Source organism: Fukomys damarensis, unplaced genomic scaffold (genome assembly GCF_012274545.1).
Source record: "Fukomys damarensis isolate Sample0158 unplaced genomic scaffold, DMR_v1.0_HiC HiC_scaffold_38, whole genome shotgun sequence".
In the NCBI taxonomy this organism is placed as follows: domain Eukaryota; kingdom Metazoa; phylum Chordata; class Mammalia; order Rodentia; family Bathyergidae; genus Fukomys; species Fukomys damarensis.
In genome coordinates this window covers 2,608,334-2,626,643 of record NW_022900950.1, presented here as the reverse complement: position 1 = coordinate 2,626,643, position 18,310 = coordinate 2,608,334, and the positions used below count along the sequence as shown (strand labels likewise).

At 35.8% G+C, this 18,310-nt stretch overlaps 1 protein-coding gene across 2 annotated transcripts in view; it reads right to left on the bottom strand.

Annotated features, from left to right (window-relative positions):
* The window catches only part of Abhd18 (abhydrolase domain containing 18), a 35,428-nt gene that overhangs the window by 16,801 nt on the left and 317 nt on the right, over positions 1–18,310 (bottom strand). The window contains exons 2-4 of one of the 2 annotated variants that reach the window (XM_010618855.3): positions 9,111–9,218; positions 8,091–8,175; positions 2,438–2,538 (exon numbers count right to left, since the gene is read on the bottom strand). In XM_010618855.3, the coding sequence (XP_010617157.1) occupies positions 2,438–2,538; positions 8,091–8,175; positions 9,111–9,202 (278 nt within the window). In that variant the 5' untranslated portion in view covers positions 9,203–9,218. Of the gene's footprint in view, positions 1–43; positions 71–2,437; positions 2,539–8,090; positions 8,176–9,110; positions 9,219–18,310 lie in introns of those variants that run through there. The other variant, XM_019206716.2, reaches the window with a different exon arrangement.

The window sequence follows — 18,310 nt, the reverse complement described above, 5'->3', positions numbered from 1 at the left end:
CACTGCTATTGCAAACAAAAACATTACAGGAGAAACCACTTACCAAAAGTAGCAAATGGCTTATTATCAACAATGCAGAGAAAAATAGTAAAGTATCTTGTTCCTTAAAAGTGAAAAGAATTAGGTAAAGAACAAAATAGAAAACCATGGAAAGACTTAGCTTCAACCATGATTTAGAATTAAAAACAATTTTAAAAACCCATTAAGATTGGAGTAAAACTAACTTCTGTATTCTGTGATGAAAGTTTCAACAGAGCAAATTACAGTGATACCTCATTTCACAAATCAATTCTCTCCACAATTCTTAGCAAACCAAACTGGACAAAAACCAATTCCTGCATGAGGGCAACACTGAACCTAACCACTGAATTTGATTTGGTTCTCATCCAATTCGGTTTGCAACCAGAATTGTGAAAAGAATCGAGTTTGAGAACCTAAATATTTTTTTTTTAATTGAGTTTATTGGTACATTTAGGGATACAGTACAGTTACATTCATTGTTGGGATCATGTACCTTTACATGGCAAGTCTTGATTCTCATTTTTTTCCCCTTACCTCTGCCCTCCCTTCACCCCCTCCTCCCCTCCCAATCTACAAACACTTTATTTTCATCTTTTCATTCTCTCACATTGTTTTCTTTTCCCTTTTTGTTGAGAACCTAAATATTGCAGGAATCATATAGAGAAGATTAAAAAAAAAACAAAACTAAGTTTCAACTACTGTATGATTAATGAATTAAAAGCCTTGGGTATCAAAAGGAAAAAAATAGAAGGAAAAAACAGAAACAAAGCTTTTGTAAATGAGGGGAAGAGAAGTTGAAGGGAGGGGAGGGGAATGAGAAAAAAAAGTCAAGCTATATCATTCACATACAGCTACCAATTCCCTATGATGAATGTTATTACATATATCTAAAATGCACCAATAAAATTAATTTAAGAAATTTTAAAATTCAGGCAGAAAAAAAAGAAAAAAACTTAAGGCAAAAGGCTAAGGAGAATTCTTTTTTATGACAAACTCATTTTATTTAAAAAAAAACCTTGGGTATTTTTGGACTGTCCATTTACTCTCTCAAACTGGTATGTTAATTACAAACTATCTTCTGGAGCTTTTCTTACTATGTAGTCTATCTATTCTAAATTACTACATAGTCTTTAATTTATTCAATTAAAAACCTTTTCTTCCTATCATAGCAAAGTTATGAACACTGTACACATTTAAGACTCTAATTTTGAAAGCCAAAATCTTTCCACTTAAGAGATAATCAGGGTTTGCACATTAATATACATGTTCTAGAAATTCTTGTGATAGTGTGCATGTGCCTGTGCATTTACAAAAGTGGAATTAAACAATTGTCTGTATTACCTTCTTATATTTTCATTATTATGGCTTGTATTGAGATGTTCCCCCAAAGCCGCATGTGCTCACAGGACTTCTTGAGCTGAATCTAGGATATGTGATACTAGGATTAAGGGCGTGTGGTACTAAATTAGTCCACTGATTGGTTTAGCACAATTCGGGGTGTGGATAATGGGAAGGCCTAAGCTGAGTAGAGGTAGCATCCCACCAAAAGGCCTGTAGCCTGGATGGGATAATAGAGAAAGGAAGACTTCTTTCACTGGCTGCTGCTTTTGCTGCGTCTTCACTGCTGTTGCTTTGCTGCTTTCTGCTTGCCATGCCATGGACTGTTTCTCCTCTGCAATGCTCCTCCACCATGGAGCCAGTCAATTATGGACTGAAACCTCTACCAATTATAAAGTAAAATAAACCTTTCCTCCTTTAACTTATGGGTGTCAGATATTTTGTCTCAGCAACCAGGAAAGTAACAAAGACATTCATATAGTGTGACCATATTGCCATGTCAGTAACAGTATCAATTATATGGATAATTAATCTCCTGTTGCCAAACATTTAGCACACTGGTTTTTTTGCAACTACAAACAATGTTTTGGTAAACATCCTTACATACATACTATTCTGTACTTTTTTTTTTTTTTAGGGTCCCACTATGTAGTTGAGGCTGGCCTCAAACTCACAAGGATCTTTCTACTTCAGCCTCCTGAGTGCTGGGATTATAGACATAGGCTGATACACGCAGCCCATTACTACTGTGTTCCTACAAGACTGAAAATAGCTAGCCAGGCATGCATGCATGCCTATAATCCTAGTACTCAGGAGAGGCTGAGGCAGAAGGATTGCCGTGAGTTCGAGACCAACCTGAATTATATAGTGAGTTCAAGCCCAGGCTGAACTACGTAGAGAAACCCTGCCTCATAAAATTAAAAAGTAAATAAATAAAAAAATAAATAAAGTAGCTTCTAAATTTAGTCTTTCCAATAATTTAATTAGCCTTGTTACTGATTTGAAATAACAAATGGTATTGATATGACTTTAATGAACACAATCAGCTTACTAATTTATCTTTGTCAAAAATTCTTACCTTGCAATAACAGATTCAATTGGCATGATATTGGGTACATAATGGGCCATTGGGGAAACAAAGTGTCCATCTAGGACCTTACAGTCTGACTGCTCTTCAATCTAAAAGAAAGGAAATGAAGATTGTATGCTGTAGATTATATGAAGTAGATTATATGTTGGTCTACCACGGATGTTTTTATAATAAAAAGGATCTACTGAATTAACAACTTTTTCCAGCGCTTACTATACATCCTTTTAGCTCTACTCTGCTTTTCAAAAGACATTGTTCCTACACATTTATTTTCTTTCTATACCTTTTACTACAGCCTACTTGGTAAAATAAATAATAAATCTCATTCATACATTGACAGCAATAACTCAAAATAAAATACTAAAGAATTCAATACTACTAGTTAAAAGAATTCAACAGCATTCAACAATACAATCACAACAATAATTTAAAAATTACAATAATTTACCACAATCAAATAAGACTTGACATCAAAGATATTATAGTGGTTCAGTACTGGCAAGCTATTGATGTGGCCCAGGTTGGCCTCAAACTTGAGTAAATCCTCCTGTCTCAGCCTCCTAAGTGCTAGGATTACAGGCATGTGCCACCATGCCCAGTGCCTGAGCATACAGTTTTAAAGTTTTCTTTGTATATATTTTAAATTGTTTGATGAAAGAGGCAGTACAAATTACTAATAAATGAGGCAGAACAAACTAATATGAAAGGGAATATAATTCAACAAGAGTTACTAAAGCTAGTATAAGAAAGAAAAATTTTAGAACCACATATGGAAATATATAATACATTTAATAACTACAACACAACTCAAGAATAAAAAGATAAGTAACCCTATTCAAAAGTGAGTGAGGGACCTGAAAACCTTTTCCTCTAAAGAAGACATACAAATAGGTAGTATTCACGCGAAAAGATGTTCAACATCATAGTTATAAAAATTCATGTTATGAAATACATTTGTGAATTACAAATATTGGTAAGAATGTGGCAAAAGTGCTACTGTTGATGGAATGTAAAACAGGGTAGTCATTTTTGTTTGTTCTGAGACAAGGTCTCACTGTATAGTTTAGACTGGCCTTGAACTCACTATGTAGCCCAGTCTGGCCTTGAACTCACAGCAATCCTCCTACCTCAGCCTCCCTGGTGATGGAACTACAGGTGTACGCCACCATGTCTGTCTTGGGGGTAGAGAGACTAGGGAAAAGTTTTATGCATTTTCTTAAAAAGTAAATATAAACCACCTATAACTGATGCATACTGGAAGCTTAGGCAAGATAGAAAGTTTGAGCCCCACCTGGTCAACTCAGCAATTTCATAAGACCATGTCTTAAAAATAAAAAATTGAAAACGGGCAGGGGATATTACTCAGTGCAATACTCCTGGGTTAAATTCCAAGTACTTGGGGAAAAGTTAAACATACTATGTTGACATGTTAAAAAAAATTCAATAATTTTTCTATATACTAATCATAAAATAGCTGAGAAAAAAATCAGGGAAAAAATTCCATTCATGATAGAAATAAAATATGTACCTAGGGATCAACCTAACCAAGATGGTAAAATACCTCTACAATGAAAATTACAGAACACTGAAGAAAAAAATTGAAGACAATACAAAATGGAAAGGCTTCCCATGTTCATGAATCACACAATCAATATTGCTAAAATGGCCATATTACCAAAAGTGCAAACCCCATCAAAATTCCAATAACATTCTTCATAAAACTAGAAAAAAATCTTAAAATTCATACAGAAACACAACCCAGAGTAGCCAAAGCAAAAAGAGCAAGGCAGAGGCATGATAAAACAATATTTGATTTCAAATTATACTACAAAGCCACAGTAACAAAAATAGTATGGTAATGGCACAAAAATACTGGCATAGATCAATGGAACAGGATAGAAGCACAAAAGAAATCCATAAAACTACAGCCATGTGATTTTTGACAAAGGTACCAAAAACATACTCTGAAGAAAAGACAGACTCTACATGGTGCTAGGAAAAGTAGATATCCACTTGTTGAAGAATGAAACTAGACCCTTGTCTCTCACCCTGTACATAAATCAAATCAGAAATGGATCAGACATAGGTGTAAGACCCAAAACTTTGAAAATGCTAGAACTCATTAGCGCAAGGGCCCAAGTTTGATCCCCAGTATCCAAAAAATAAGAAAGACAAAATGCTACATGGAAACACTTGAAGCCATAGGCACAGGCAAAGACTTTATGAATAGGGCTTCAATAGCACAGAAAATAATACCAGGAATCAAGAAATGGGACTACTCAATTTAAAAAGTTTTTGTACAGCAAGGGAACAATTAAGAGTAAAGAGATAACCTCCAGAATAGGAGAAAATTTTTGTCATTACTCTTCCAACAGATCTAGAATATATAAAGAACAACAACAAAAAAAACACCAGAAAATCAAATAGCCCAATTAATAAATGAGCAAATGAACTGAATCGATACTTCTCAAAAGAAGCAAACAAGCATATAAAAGAATGTTCAACATTTTTAACCATTAGGGAAATGCAAACCAAAATTACAATGAGATTTCATCTCATCCCAATTAGAATGGCTATTATCAAGAATAGAAAAAAACAATAAATGCTGGTAAAGGTGTACAGAAAAGGAACCCTTCTACACTTCTGGTAGGATTGTAAATTACTACACTGTAATGGAAGTTCTTCAGAAAACCAAAATTAGTACTACTATATGACTACTTCCTTCATATATACCAGAAAGAATTAAAGCCAACATACTAAAGAGAAACCTATATATCCATTTTTATTTTGTCACAATTCACAATAACCAAGATATGGAACCAGCCAACCCATCGATAGATGAATGATTAAAAAAAAAGTGGTACATATACACAGTAGAGTATTATTCAGCTATAAGGAACAAAATTATGTCATTTGCAAGAAAATGGATGGATATGGAGATCATACTGTTAAGCAAAAAAAGCCAGACACAGAAAGGTAAGTATCACATGTTTTCCCTAGTATGTGGAATCTAAAAAAGGTGAAACAATGATAGAAGGAAAACTTTCATAGACAGGAGGAAGAGACCAAAAAGGAGAGAAAAGGCATGTAAGGGAGATTAATAGAGGAGATGCATATGATCAAAATATGTACATAGAAACACGATATTGAAATTCAGGATTTTTTAAATTGCTTAGGTGCTAAAAATTAAGTTAAATATAGAGCTGTCATATAACCCAATAATTAAACTCGCACGTATACATAAAACTGAACTGAATGTTCACACATAAACTTGTACAGAATGTTCACAACTACACAATTCATAATAGCCAAGTGGAAAGGTCTCAAATGTCTATCAATTTGAAAAATAAAATATGGCATATCATACAATACCATTTATTAATAGAAGAGAATAAAATACTGAACCTAAAAATAGCATGCTGCCATGGACCTGTAATCTGAAGCACACTAGGGGCTGAAGTAGGAGTATCACAAATTTGAAACCAGTCTGAGCAAGTTGGTGAGAATTTATCTAAAAAATTTTTAAAAAGGGGTATAGATGTGGCCAGAGGTTCAGTCACTTGCCTAATATGTGTGAGGGCCTGGGTTCAATTCTCAGAACAAAATATTTTAAAAATCATACTTAAGAAGCCAGACACAAAAAAGACCATGTATTGTATGATTCTATTTATAAGAAATTACTTAAATTGCAGAGTTCATAGGAACAGAAAGTAGATTAGTCATTGTCAGCAAGTAGAGAATGTGCAACAGGAAATAACAAACAATGGGTATAAAACAATATTTCTTTCTGGGTCAATGAAAATGCTCTGCAATTAGTGAAAAAAGTGATGGTTGTACATTGTGGAAGCTGTATACTTTGAAAAAGTGAATTCTCCAGAACCCTGGGAACCTGAGACAAGGATCACAAGTTTAAGCCCAGCCTAAGCAACTTAGCAAAACCCTTCTCAAACTAAAAAACAAAAAGACATGGACGGCTGAGGATTTAGCTCAGTGGTTCTGCCACCTGCCTCACAAGCACAAGGACCTAAGTTCAATCCATGGTTAACAAAAAAAAAAAAATTAAAAAAAAAAAAAAAAAAAAAAAAAGAGAGAGAGAGAGAGAGAGAGATGGGGATGTATCTCAGTGTGAAGGTCCTGGGTTCAATCCTCAGTACCATTAAAAAAAAAAGATGAGATATATGTTATGTATGTGAATTATATCAAAGCTTTGAAAAATCAAGATATATTCCAAAATCTTTTTTTTTCCTGAGCTCAGGTGCCACATGCCTGTAAGCTCAGTACTTGGGAGGCTGAGACAGGAGGATCATTGTGAGTTCAAGGCCAGCGTGATACATAGCAAGATACTGTCTTGAAAGAAAAAGAAAGGAAGAAAGAAAACAAAGAAAGACTGAGCAAGCCCAGGGCCTTGAACATGTTAGGTAAGTGCTCCATCCCTTTAATTTTGAGACAGGATCTTGAGAAACAGTCTGGCTAGCCACCAACTCATGATCCTCCTAGCCTCTGACTAGTCAAGTCTGTAGGCACATGCCACCATGCCTGGAGCCTAGATCTTAAAAGTAATGCCTCAAGAGAAGTGGAAATAGGTGGCAGAAAGTGCCAGAAATTAAAGGAGATTTTTTTTTCTTTGTGGTACTGAATATTGCATTCAGGGCTTTGTTCAAACTAGACAGGTGCCCTTCCACTGAGCTACAACCCTAATCCTTTTTCAAAAATCTTGAGACAGGGTCTCATTTAGTTGGCAAGGCTGAGCTAGAACATGTAATCCTCCAGCCTCTGGAGTAAGTAGGATTACACACATGAACCACACTTCTGGCATAAAGGAGATTTGATTTGTTATTTGATATGCTTTATTTTAAAATTTTGAGCCTACAATTTTTAATGGAAAAAAAGAAAATAGAAATATTTTAAAAATACAAATATTTAGTAAAATTTGAGTCAATGGAAAATCTTCTAAATCCAAGAGATAAAGAAGAAACTGCTATATTATAGAGGTTTTCAGTTCATAAAATTTATTTTTAGCAGTGGAAATCTTTCGAAAAAAGAAGTCTTCTAAAGATAGAGACACATGGAGGGTTTCTTTGGTTGAATGTCAGGGAGGGCTGTAAGAAGCCCACCTAATATACCCCTTACCAAGATCTCAAAGTATTCAATATTATCTGGCAGAAAAAACAACTGGTTGCTTAAAAAGCAAAAACATTCTCATATTCTCTAATTTTATACCACTTCTTTCTACCATTCTCTCAGTTAACTCTATCCTATATTTTCCCTTGTGTTTAATAGTTGTTTTGGAAATATCATCTGAGCCAATTTTCCAACTAGATTACTTCCCTTTCTTACATTCTTCTGCAATGTTGAATAATTTACTTAAACTCTCTTGAGCTTACAGATACAAAAATCAGACTCAGAAAGATTCAGGCTAAGTACTTCTTTGTATTTAGGCAAATAATATGCTCCCAAATACCATATATACGAACACATTTATTAATACTATCTGGTTAAGGTACAAATAACATTCTTTAAATATTACATGACACTCATGTTTCAGTGTTTGCTGTTGTTATACTCCAAAACTCAGTCTATTCTTTAAGCATATTTATGTTAAACCAGAAGTTCTCCAACTGCATTAGTTCCATTTGAATACCTTATCAATGTACACTGGATAATCACTGGAAACCAGATTCTGGCATCTTTCGCGGTTTCCAATCATCTTCCTGAATTCAAAAAGTCTATTATGAGAAAGAAGACAAAAAGGAAAAAAAATCATCTGTTATACACCCACTATATCCATTACTGTGAGATTAATATTGATTAAAAATTAGCAAATTCAGTTCATAAACCATATTAAAATTTAATTATCAAATCAAAAAAATTAAAGGCACCAGTATGGAAAATGAGCTTTCTTAGGGTCCAGATTTTCCTAGGAGCTACAGTGTATTCCATTTATTTAGGGCTTTGTTTTTTGGTTTGAGACAGCATCTTGCTATGCAGTTCAGGCTGGCCTCCTGAGTGCTGGTATAGGCATATATCACCATACCCAGCTTTATTCTAATTTTATAGTCATTACAAATTCAGATTACTCGAGAAAAATCAGTGCCTGGAAACTAATCGGTTTAATAATTACTAAAGTAAAAAAAATCTAATTTGTATGTATTTAGTTTTTTTCCTTCTTTTTTAAACAGGATCTCATTATGTAGTTCAAGCTGGATGTGAACTCATTATATAGCCCAGGCTGGCCTTTAATGAGAGGTGATCATCCTGCCTCAGCCTCCTGAGTGCTGGGATTACAGATGCACCACTATGCCAGCTTAATGTTTCTTTTCTTTTCTCTGTTTGAGACAAAGTCTCACAGTGTAGCCTACACAGGTCTCAAAATTGCTATGTAGCTCCAGCTGGCATTGAACTTGCAATCCTCCTGCCTTCTGAGTGTTGGGATTATAGGCACCACACCTCTTTAAGAGGGGAATTATTTTTTACATGGTCCAATATTTGATGCTATGAGCTAAAATTTGAGCAATTACTAAGTAGATAAAAGGAAACAATTACATTTGAAAATAATTTAATGTTTAACTGCCTAATCAATCACTGTGTATTTGAGGACAAAGGATTTGATAAATGCAATAAAACAAATTCAAAACAAGTATTCAAAAGAAAAAATGATTACCTTTTGAGATCTTCTGGCCTTCCCCATCCTCTAATAAAAAGTTTTGTGAGGAGAAGTCTCCGGTATAGAATATCTAACTTGCTCACACCCATTAGTAGCAAATAGCATCTAGAAACAAAATTTAAAATAACTTTAACTTTCTCTTTTTCTCTTTTTTCTTTTTTTCAACAACCAGAACTTCATATACATTTTGTAAGGACTTGACCAACTGAGCTAAATCCCCCACCCAAAATGTTTATAATTTTAATCAAGACAGGAAGTCAATTTACTTTCTTTCACTATCAGGTAAAACAAAGACTGAGAGTAAATTTTTTTTTTTTTTTGGTGGTACTAGGGATCAAACTTGGGACCTTGTGCTTAAGAGGCAGTGGTGACACCACTGAACTAAATGCCCAGCCCAAGAGTAAATTCTTGAATTGATTCCTTGGAAAATCTGATGTATTTGTTGATAAACAGGTATATGAATAAGTTAGATTTATATAAATCGCTTATATGACACTGCAAATTTGTTATATCTATTAATACCAACATTCTCACTAATTACCTTTACTATGATATCATTTAATACTCAAATCTGTGTTTTCATAGTCTACAGTTCTGTTAGTTGACTTTTTTTTTTTGGTGTAGGGGATTGAACTTGGGCCCTTGTGCTTGCAAGGCAGGCGGCAGAACCACTGAGCCAAATCCCTAGCCCATTAGTTGACTCTTTACAACAAATAATGATGGATATATTTGCTCCTTTCTCATCATCCAAGAGACAAAATTAAGTTTATTATAAAGTACTTATATAGTAAGACAGAAAACTGATTATATACACACACACACATACATACATATATCGTCGTTGTTTGTTTTTTTGTTTTTTGAGACAGGGTCTCACTATGTAGTTGAGACTGACCTGGAACTCACTATGTAGCCCAGGTTGGTCTTGAACTCACAGCAATACTCCTGCCTCAGCCTTCCAAATGATGGGATTACAGGCATATGCCACCAGGCCTGGAGATTTTTATAATTTTTAAATTGCAGAAATTCAAAATGTAATATTAGTTGAACGCATTTTTTAGTAATGTAGGCATATTGATAAGAATAATAAATTTTTTTCTTGGAAGTTTGCTTAAATGGGTTCAAAGTTAGTACCCCTATCATGAAACTGAGTGCAAATGTTCATTTGCAAAGACTATTCCTAGCTCACACACCACAAAAAGGCAGGCTGGCCAACAGTTTTCAGACCTGAGTTAGAAAATCAAATAAATCACAGGGGCATGTCATAAATAGTAAATGATGTCATCAATGCAAAGATACAATTATAAAGCACTGTTTGTTTGTTTATTTATTTGGTACCTGGAATCAAACTCAGGGTCTTGAGCTTGCCAGGCAGACAGTGCACCACTTAGCTATATTCCTGGCCCAGATTAAACTAACAAGTCCAAAACTTTTAAGTGTCCATCAACATGCATATACAGAATGAAATATTACTGGTTTAAAAAGGAGGAAAATTCTGCCACATGCTACTATATGCATATAATCATAAACCTTTATATAAAAAGCCAAACCTTGTATGATTCCATTTACCTAGATTACTCAGATTCACAGAAAGTAGAATACGAGTTGTAGAGCTGGGGAAAGGGAAAATGAATGGGGAGGTTGTTGTTTAATGGGCACAAAGTTTCTGTTTTGCAATATGAAAAACAGAGGTGGATGGTGGTATTGGCTGCTCAGCAATATGAATGTACTTAGTAACACTGAACTAACTGTATACTTAAAATGATTAAGATAGTAAACTTGACATTAGAATATTTTACCATAATTTGAAAAGGAGAAACTATTTAGAATTTGAAGTTAATCTGTGAAAGCTGTTAGAATAAAAATGGAGTCACTTATCTCAAATTCTTAATAAAACAGAGTTGGGAGGCCATGAAGAGAAGATCTTCATGCATATTTACTTAAAAAGAATTATCACAAAAACTTTGCCCAAACCACAGCCTTAGAGTTAAGTCCATTTCTTTATTTTCTTCCTTTGGAAGCAAAATATTTATTGGTACATTTTAGATATACATAATGATCATATTCATCATAGGGAATTGGTAGCTGTACATGATATATCTTTGCTTCTTTTTTTCCCCACTCCCTCCCTGACCCTACCCACCTTTTTCAGTTAAGGCCATTTCTGAGGATATCTTTTTAGCAGGAGCCAGTGCTAACAGTACTATTCCAAGTAGCCTTACTCGTCCCACATACTTGCAATCACAGCCATTTGCCATTTCTATGAAGAACCTCTCTGAGCAATGGCCAGTGCATGTCACTGCCCGCAATAAGCCCTGTAACCAATGAACTTTTGTTTCAAGCAACCTGTGTGGCTTCCTTTTGTCTTTAAAAGGATCCCCTTCCCTCAATTTTCCTAGACGTGCTCATAATTGGTCACCGCATGCCTATGCCTGACTGCAATCCTCTGCATATTCCTGAATAGGCTCATTTCTTTAGAAAGCCTTTCTGTTATTTCATTTCACTTCGAAGTACTAGGGATTGAGCGTGAGGCCTGTGCATTGAGCTACATGCCTAGACCTTTAAATTTTTTTTTTATTTTGAGATAGGGTCTCAATGAATTGCTAAACTGCCCAGGTGGAGCCCCTGTGTAATATTCCTTTCTCAATCTCCCAGACTGCTGGGATTACAGGCGTGTGCCACCATGCCTGGACTGTTATTTTATGTTGACAGTCCCCTTACAAAATTTTGGTAGAAAGTCAATTGAAGCTTTCTTTTCCTTTTGATAATGTCCTCAGTAAGTATAGTTCATTATCCTATTTAATTTAGAATAGAACTCAAGAATAGTATTATTCTCTTCAAAAAGGGACACTACATAATTTAAATATTTGAAAGCTTCAGTATGATCTTCAAATAAAAGAATTTGAAGAAGAAATCTTTTGAGACTGTTTCCCCTCCATCTTCTCATTTTATTTTTCCTTGAGATTAATTTCCCAGAACCCAGTCAACCTGGGCTTTCTGCTGTAGGCCCTCAACATTTCAATCAAGCTATCAAATGAAATGAATTTCTGTCTAGAAGCATGAATAGAGAAGAGCCCACTTAAAGGGTTTTAGCAGAATTTATTTGCTGTTTGTCAACCTCGCCTTCTGGAGGCTAGCCACACTTCTGTGTATCACCTAGCTTTTTCCATAGAAGTTCACAATCTGGCAGCTTATGTCTTTAAGGCCAAAAGAGTAAGAGTCACAGTGATCTGTGGGAGTGGCACTCCAACACCTCTGCCATATTCCTATTGGTTTAAAGGTAAAACAGAAGTTCTGGCAAAACTAAAAAGGAGACAATTACATAAATGCATAGCATTAGAGGGCCACAATCATGAGGACTACCACAGATACTCTATGCTACAACATGGGAAACAAATTAGACTTAGCCTTTGAGTACAATGTCTGAGCTAATATCCTCAATACCAAACAACATTTTGTTCATACCAATAGGGAAAACAAGAACTCAAACTTCATAGGCCTGATAAACATTCATTTATAAGCCAATGAGCTCTTGAAAATTTGTGCGAATTTTTTTTTTCAGCTTTAATTGAGTTTATTGGTACATTTTAGGGATACAGCACAGTTACATTCATTGTTGGGATCTTGTACCTCTACATGACAAGTCTTGGTTCTCATTTTTTCCCCTTGTCCCTGCCCTCCCTTCATCCCCTCCTCACCTTCCCATCTACAACCACTTTATTTACAGCAAATTGTTTTTATACGTCTAAATAGTAAAAGGTAAACTGACTTCCAAAATGTTGTCTCCATTATATACATATAATAATTGATTAAAATCACAAGTATAAATGCAATATATTTAAATTGTTTAGCTAGTTTTTTTTTTTTCCTTGAACAGTAAATGTCAGTGTGTCAGGCATGGTAATACACACTTGTAGTCCCAGCACTTTGGAAGGCTGAGGCAAGAGGATTTAGTTTCAGCCTGTTTCAGCAACTTAGGGTCTTAAGAGATCCTGTCTCAAAAAGAAATTTTTTTTAATTAAAATTAAAAATAAAAAGGAAGGCCGGGGATTTAGCTCAGTGGTTCGCCACTTGCTTTGCAAGTGCAAGGTCCTGAGTTCGATCCCCAGTACCAAAAATAAATAAATATAAATTTTTTTTAAAAAGGAGTAGGGATTCAGCTCAGGGCAAATACCTTGGGGTCAAGCCCCAGTCCCCCAACTCCCATATACCAACAAAGAATAAATCTAGCTGTTCACCTGGTTCTGTTATGGTGCTCCTAAAACCCTTGAAACTTTGCAAGTTGAATGCCCATGTTATTCTCATAAAGTGACTCACATGGTTGGGGCTGAACTTCATACTTTGGATCAGCCTGACCTCCAGATCAGGGAACCAAGAGGGAAATAATGTTCAACCAACTTGGCTAATGATTCAATCAATCATGTGCATGTAATAACCCAGTAAAAACTGGATACTGGATCTTCTTGGAGATTTTTAGTGGATTAACACTTGACATCTCCAGAAGATGATGCTCTGGACTCAAGGATAGCCATGGCAGCTCCATGTTGATTCTTTCGTTCATTTTTTTTATTTGGCTGTTTTTGAGTTGTATCCTTTATAAAGCTGCAATTTCATTTATTTTTATTAATTTTTTGGTGGGTTTTTTTGAGACAGGGTCTTTCTATGTAGTTCAGGCTGGCCTTAAACTCACCATGTAGTTCAGGATGGCCTCAAACTCATGAGTCTCCTGCCTCAGTCGCTGTGCTGGAATTACAGATGTACAGGGCCATGCCCAGCTAAAGCTACAATTTTAACAATGTACAGGGATTTTCTGAGTTCCAACAAGGGTCTTAACAATCTCTAAATTTTTATTGAAGTTGCTCAGAAGGGTGCATAGCCTGGAGATCCCTAAAGTGTGATTAGCACTTGCAGTGGCATCTGGAAGACTCTACCTTTTACTTGTGGGTCTGCACTAACTATGGGTGACGAGTGTCCAAACTGACCTGAAGTATACTCAGCTGGGGTGGAAATGGGCTAGTAGTTTATTCAAATAATTCGTAAAATTCTGACAAGCGTTACATATTCCGAACAATAATCCAATATTTTAGATATATTTGAGGGAAGGAAGATAACATAAGGAAAGATAATTCTGAGTGATAAATGATTTTAATTACTGCACTCCTTGATCTTTCTGGAATTGTTAAAATATATACCACTGAGCTAGGCATAGTGGTGTATGCCTATAATCCTAGCTATATAGGAAACGGAAAAAGGAGGATTACAAAATCAAGGCCAGCCTGGGAAACTTAGTGAGACTGTTATCCATCCATACGTCAACAAGTAAATGAATAAGGCTGTGATGAAGTTCAGTGGTAGAAAGTCTCTAGGTTCTATCCCTGGTGATATACAAAATAAGATACTGATGCATTTTTGTATGCATTTATTAAATTACAGAACAGTGGCATGCCATTGCCTTTTACAGGTACTTTATTACAGGGCTTTTTATTTTCTTGCCTAAAGCAATATCCATGGCGTCAATAGCAACTGGCATGTTAGTAAAAGGATAAAATTAAAAATCCAACTCTAGTATTTTACAGTATGAAGTAATATACTATTCATAAGACTTAACTTTTAAAAATTTAAACATTTTCACATTGGCAGAAGGTAAAACTAAAGACAGAAACACAAAAGTAGAAATTTGCAAGGGAAGCAAGAAAATACTTAAGAACAATGAACTTTTCAAATAGTTTGTCAAGTACTATATTTATTACCTAAGTTGTTTAGCCATACCTGATTTTCAATCCTAAACTAGAAAATTTTACCACATCATTTTGATTCCCTGTAAAACAGGCCATAAGAGTCAGCACTCCAAGCTGGACATAGTAGTGCACACCTGTAACCCCAAAGCAAAAGGATCACAAGCTAAAGCCCAACCTGCGTAACTCAGTGACTAAGTGAGACCCTCACTCAAAATAAAAAGATTGGGGGGCAACCCACTTTCTGGTCCCCCTTCTGCCTCTTTTAGACAGAAACATGCTTTCCCTCAATAAATTTTTCTTACTTTAAAAAAATAAATAAAAATTTAAAAATTGAGCTGGGGATACAGTGTAGTGCCAAGGCCCTGGGTTCAATCCCCAGTATTGAACGGTGGTGATAGTGGGGGCAGATAAAAGTCAGCACACCAAAACTAGAGCCAGCATACTCCTTGCTATAATTATCCCCCATAAACAACTGACAAATGTGGAACACAAAGCAAATCACACATACATAGCTTACTATAAATATAGTTGTTGGAGTCTGGACTACACAGGTTAAATCCTACTTCAGCTTCAAGAGCAATATAAAATACTCAGGTTTTCTGACTATATAAACATGTAAATCTTTCTAGGCAGGGCTGACTGTCAGGATACCCAGTACCACCATAAACAAACAACAGTCCAAGCCGAGAGTAAACACAACTACAATTTAACAAAAGGAGGCACCATTAAGAGCCATGCCAGATACAAAAAGCCCATTTATCAAGCTTGACACCAATGAACTTTTGCAGAAACAGGGCCCACTTTTAAAGTACACATCAAGCCAAACTGACACAATTGTCATCTACATTTTTAAATAGCCAATATAAAAGGGAAAAACAAAGTGAAACAAAAATAGAAGCTCTAGGACAATGCCAAGGAATCAAATGTCTTTCCTAGAAATGAGCTCTACTGCTAAAGTGGCACTCATGGCCTATCATGTCATCTGGTACTTTTATGTCTTCACGGGTTCCTACATATTTAAACAATATAATCCTAATTTTTTTCTGAACTTCTATCTATAGGTTGTTTATATATTTCAAAGGTATAAATGAAATTTTTAAAAACGTCATGTACAAGAACTTTCTCCATCATTTTCTGAATAAAAAGACCTAATTTTTGCTTAGTAATTTCTTTTATTTGTTTGGTTTTTTGGTTTTTTTTGTTTTTGGCTTTTTTTTTGGTACTGGAGATCAAACTGGGACCCTTGTGCCTGCGAGGCAGGTGGTGGAATTACTGAGCCAAATCCCTGGCCCAGTAATTTCTTTTAAATCACTTCTTTGCAGAACAAATATTAAGTAGTAAGCAAAGGTTTAGATATTTAGCTATCCACCATTAAAAATTACCCTTGTGCAACAAGTTTAACTCCTTTTAATCTTACACTTGAGAAAAGCAGGAAAATAAGAAGTTCATCTGTTTGGGAAGGGTATGGATAAACATCTAAGGAAATTCAATGAGTAGATTGTTTGATCTTCATATGGAACATTCAGAAAATAATCTAATGTCTTTTCAAAGGACTTTAAAAACATTTTAAAATGCGTACTTTGGATGTTAGGGTGTGTGGGTGGATTCCCAAGAGATACTTAGAGCTTATTTAGATTTCACCAGTTGTGCATGTACTCATTACATGTGTTCCTGTCATCTGAAGTCATCACTTGGAGGTAGCAATGGAAAACAGCAGTGGCAAAAGACTAAGGTTCATCCACTGGCTGTGTGACCTTGAGGAAGACATGTTAATACACAAATAGGAAATAAGACTTGGCCTAATACACCATAGCAAATTATTTCACTTACATAAAATTAAGAATCTCTTTTATTGCATTTGAAGAGATGTGAGGAAAAAAGTCTTTCTGCTGTGCTTTCGAAGGAAGCTGGGTGGTAAATAGCAAAGTCTTTATATGTAGGATCCTGTGTTTCCTGTATAAGTAGTACCATGCTCTAACCGACTGCATCATTGGAGCTCCATGTTTCTTGAATTCAAGTCGGTGTGTGTGTGTGTGTGTGTGTGTGTGTGTGTGTGTGTGTTTGTTTTCCTGGGCATTGAAGCCAATGCCTTCACAATGAGCTATACCCTCAGCCTTTTAAAATTTTAAGACAAGGTCTTGTGCAGTCATTAAGTTGCCCAGGCTGGGTTTGAATTTGCAATCCTCCTGCCTCTGCCACCCGGTGGGTGTGTATTACCACACCCAAATTTAAGTGGCTGGTTCTTAGATGGTGATCTACACAAGTTACTTCAATATCCCTGCCTTCAATATTTTCTATTTGAGACAATTTTTCAATTACTACCTCAAAGGATGGTTGTAGGGATGAAACGAGTTAATTTAATAAACATTACTCACCACATATATTCATTATTATATATAGATACATATCCTTTTTGCTTGGTGCAATACTGGTTAAAAGTTTCTTTGTTCACTTTGTTTGTGATATATACTACTATGCTAGCCTCTGGGGACTAAGAAAAGACAGTGAAGCAATGTCACCTTTTGGAGTCTCAATCACAGGCTTTTAACATGTTTTTGTAAGGTGTTATAAATGAATTTGAAAGACTGAATCTAATCAATACAAAAGAACCAGGTAAGATTCAGAAAATACTTTTGAACCGAAATCTTAGCTGTTTACCAGTGGAATGTACTTCATTGGACACAGAAGGTCATGAATGAGCTAAAGATTAAAGGAGACAGCAATACCACACACAACATATAACTAGTAGGAAACCTGGCACAGGTTAGAACTATCAGTTGAAAAGAACTGAGTTGGGCTGGGGATTTAGCTCAGTGATTCCGCCGCCTGCCTTGCAAGCACAAGGATCCGAGTTCAATCTCCAGTACCAAAAAAGAAGAAAGGCAAAAAGAAAAGAAAAGAAATAAAGAAAACAATTGAGTTTATGTCCCAACTCTTGCCAAGTCCACACCGAGTGACTCTGGGTAATTCATGTCTCTGATAAAACGGAAATCTGTGCGCTGTACATCTATTTCATGGAAAAGTTATAATAAAATGAAATCACACAACGTAGCTGGTGATAATAAAATGTTAATTTATGAGACACATACGCAGGCTACTGCCACCAATTGGCCTATAAGCCTGGCTGTAGAGATAAGACGTTGACTGTAAAGACCAGGAAGGAAGTGGCATCTAGAGCTAGTGAAAATAGCCTCGTTTTCTAAAATGCCATCTTCCTTGTGATGGAAGGATCAGTTGTGGCTGGGCAGGTGCCGAGCCTTTTCTAAGCCCCAGACTCCAACAGCAAAATCTATCCAGTGGCATCTTACAAGGGCAAGGACTTAGTTCGCGGAGGCCTCGCTGGGCGCGGGTTAAGGAACCCGCGGATAAGGGCTGGATCCCTCCCTCACTCGGGACCCTCACAAGCACTACAGGTGAAGGTGTCCTGGAGTAAGCCGAGCTAGAGAACGAGCGGCCGCG